The sequence below is a fragment of the Gracilinanus agilis genome, unplaced genomic scaffold (assembly GCF_016433145.1).
Source record: "Gracilinanus agilis isolate LMUSP501 unplaced genomic scaffold, AgileGrace unplaced_scaffold59378, whole genome shotgun sequence".
Taxonomy (NCBI): Eukaryota; Metazoa; Chordata; class Mammalia; order Didelphimorphia; family Didelphidae; genus Gracilinanus; species Gracilinanus agilis.
In genome coordinates this window covers 1-2,726 of record NW_025394852.1, presented here as the reverse complement: position 1 = coordinate 2,726, position 2,726 = coordinate 1, and the positions used below count along the sequence as shown (strand labels likewise).

General features: G+C 37.1%; 1 protein-coding gene across 1 annotated transcript; it reads left to right on the top strand.

Moving 5' to 3' along the window:
* The first annotated feature begins 362 nt into the window (after positions 1-362).
* LOC123256471 (taste receptor type 2 member 3-like) lies at positions 363-1,286 on the top strand. The gene has a single exon (XM_044685077.1). The coding sequence runs from the start codon at positions 363-365 to the stop codon at positions 1,284-1,286; it is 924 nt and encodes a 307-aa protein (XP_044541012.1).
* Positions 1,287-2,726: the final 1,440 nt, after the last annotated feature.

The window sequence follows — 2,726 nt, the reverse complement described above, 5'->3', positions numbered from 1 at the left end:
TGGATTTCAATAATAAATAGTTTCTTCTCTGTGACTGTCCCCTCCCTTCTCTGTCACACTGCACTAATTTGCATCTCAGTAGAGAGTAGCTCAGTCTTTTCTCTGATCAACTGAATGTAGGGTCTGGACTCCAGAAACACCTGTAGATCTTCTTAACCTGGATAAATCAGGATTATTATGTAAAGCTGGTCACAAGGACTTCTGGACTCTTTCTGGCCAGTGACAGACAAACTCCAAAAACTGAAAAGGGAAAATTACCATCACAGTAGAAAAGCTGGTATTTCTGTCTTTCTGACAGTATCCAGAGTAGATATAGAAAAGAAAGGAAAAGCAGAGTGAAGGATTTCCATCCATCTTCTAACATGCCCAGTTTAAGTGAACTTGTAGCCTTTGTTGTGATCTCCATCATGTTCTTTCTGGGTGCCTGGATAAATGGCTTCATTGTGTTGCTGCAATGTATCACTTGGGTCAGAAATAGGAAAATTTCTTTTTCTGACTTCATCATTCTGAATTTGGCTCTCTCCAGAATCATCCTGCAAGGGTTACCAATGGCGGGTGTTGTGTTCATGGTTTTTTATCCTCATTTATTTCATGTAGGTTTATATGTGAAATTTCTCGATATTTTCTGGTGGTTTACCAACAACTTAAGCATCTGCCTAACCACCTGCCTCAGTGTCCTCTACTGCCTGAAGATTGCCAACTTCTCCAACCAGGCCTTCCTCTGGCTCAAGAGGAGGGTTTCTCATGTGGTTGTCCGGATTCTTGTGGGATCTGTGTTCTATTCCTTCACTATTTTGGCACTGATTCTAAAATACCACATTTCATCTTATACGAGTGAAATAAAACTCTCAGGAAATTACACTGAAGAAGACAAAAGAATAAGAACTCATTATTATCTGTTGAATTTTCTTGGTACTCTCTGGTCACTCATTCCACTCTCCATGTCCCTGACCTCATCTGTTCTGCTCATTCTCTCCCTGGTGAGACATACCAGGCACATGAAACATCATTCCATTGGCACGAGGGACCTGAGCACCATGGCCCATGTGAGAGCTACCAAAGTTATCCTCTCCTCTTTCATACTCTTCATTGGATACCTCCTGGCCTTCTTTCTTGCTAAGTCTACTTATTTCTTTCTAACCACCAAGATGTCAGAGATGATTTGGTCACCAATTTTCATAATTTACCCCTCTATTCAAACTTTCATTTTAATCCTGGAAAATCAGAAGCTGAAGCAGGCATTCCTCAGGATGTTCCAGGTCAAAAAGTGGTGGCTAAAATGTTAGACATTGGGAAATTTCCATACAAGGTTGAGGAAAAGTTTACTTACTTTCAAACTGTCTCAGGAATGAATTGAATGGGTTCTTTTCATTATTTTCCTCCATCTTTTCTCCTCCATTACATTACTTTACCCTTGATCAAAATTAAGGAAGTAATATGATTTAATGGAAAGAGGCCCAAATTGGATCCAAAGAATTGGATTACTCCCTCTGCTTATACTTTAGAACTTGTACAACTTATTTTACACTCCGCAGTCATTATTCTGTTATCCACAAAAAAAGACAATCTTTGATGATAGGATCACTGAATTCATTGAAGTTTTAAAATATAGTTATTATAACCTCCTAAGACATAGATAGGGATTCAACTTCTTTCCAGCTCTCTCTTTCCACCAGTGAATCTCACCCTCAGTGAAGTCCAAATTTATCACTGATTCTATATGGACCTCAGTGTGCATGAAAATAGAAATTCCCATACTCTGGAAGAAGTGCTTGATAACAACAGAAATTATAACTCTGTACATTGTCTTTAGTCACATTTCAATAAAATTGTAATTTAATGAAAACCATTGTGTTATGGTCATATTGAGAATATATATATAAACAGGTCATAGTTCTGACTGGGCTAAGAAAGGGTAGATAGGCAAAAATACTTTTTCTAAAAAAAACTTAACTTTTTTTTTAGAAACAATACAAAGGATAGCTTCCAAGATAGAAAAGTATCTAGAAGAAGCAAATGAAGGTCAAATGGTTTGCCCAAAGTCAAAGAGCTAGGAATTGTCTGTGGCCAGATTTGAACCGAGGAAATCCTGTCTCAAAGCTTAGCTTGCAAGGAAAATGGTAGTCAAGCCATTTCAGTGACTTGTTTGAAATTTCATAGGCTTTAATCATGGAGAGAACATTTGAAATCAGTCCTCTGGCAATGGAGCCATGGATTATGAAGACTCTTTCTTCTGTGCTTTACTGAACTCAAACCTCAGTCATTCACTTTCATTGTACTGAAGTCAATGCATAGGGCTGTTATGTTTTATGAACTGACAAAATCATAGCATGTACTGGAGATGAGATTAATAGTTAATAGAGATTATTGACAGATTGAGGAAAATTGCATAATTGAATCCAAACGCTTAGGCAAAATAAGATGAAAAATAATAAGATGCATAGTGTTATGATCATTGAGGCAGCTGATTATAACGATGTAATTGTTAGGAAAGGTAAAGCAGAGAGTCCCAGATGACAAAGGAGCTTTAAACCTTCCTCAGGTATAAACAGGAAATCAGATAACACACCTAACTTCCTGTAGAATCCCCTCAACCAATCACAGTGTGTTTTTTCAGGAACACTATCCTCCTGGCACCAATTGATGTTTAATTATTGATAAATAAATCAATAATATTAGAATAACAATGATAATCAATAACACATCTGACTGTTGATATTAATAAT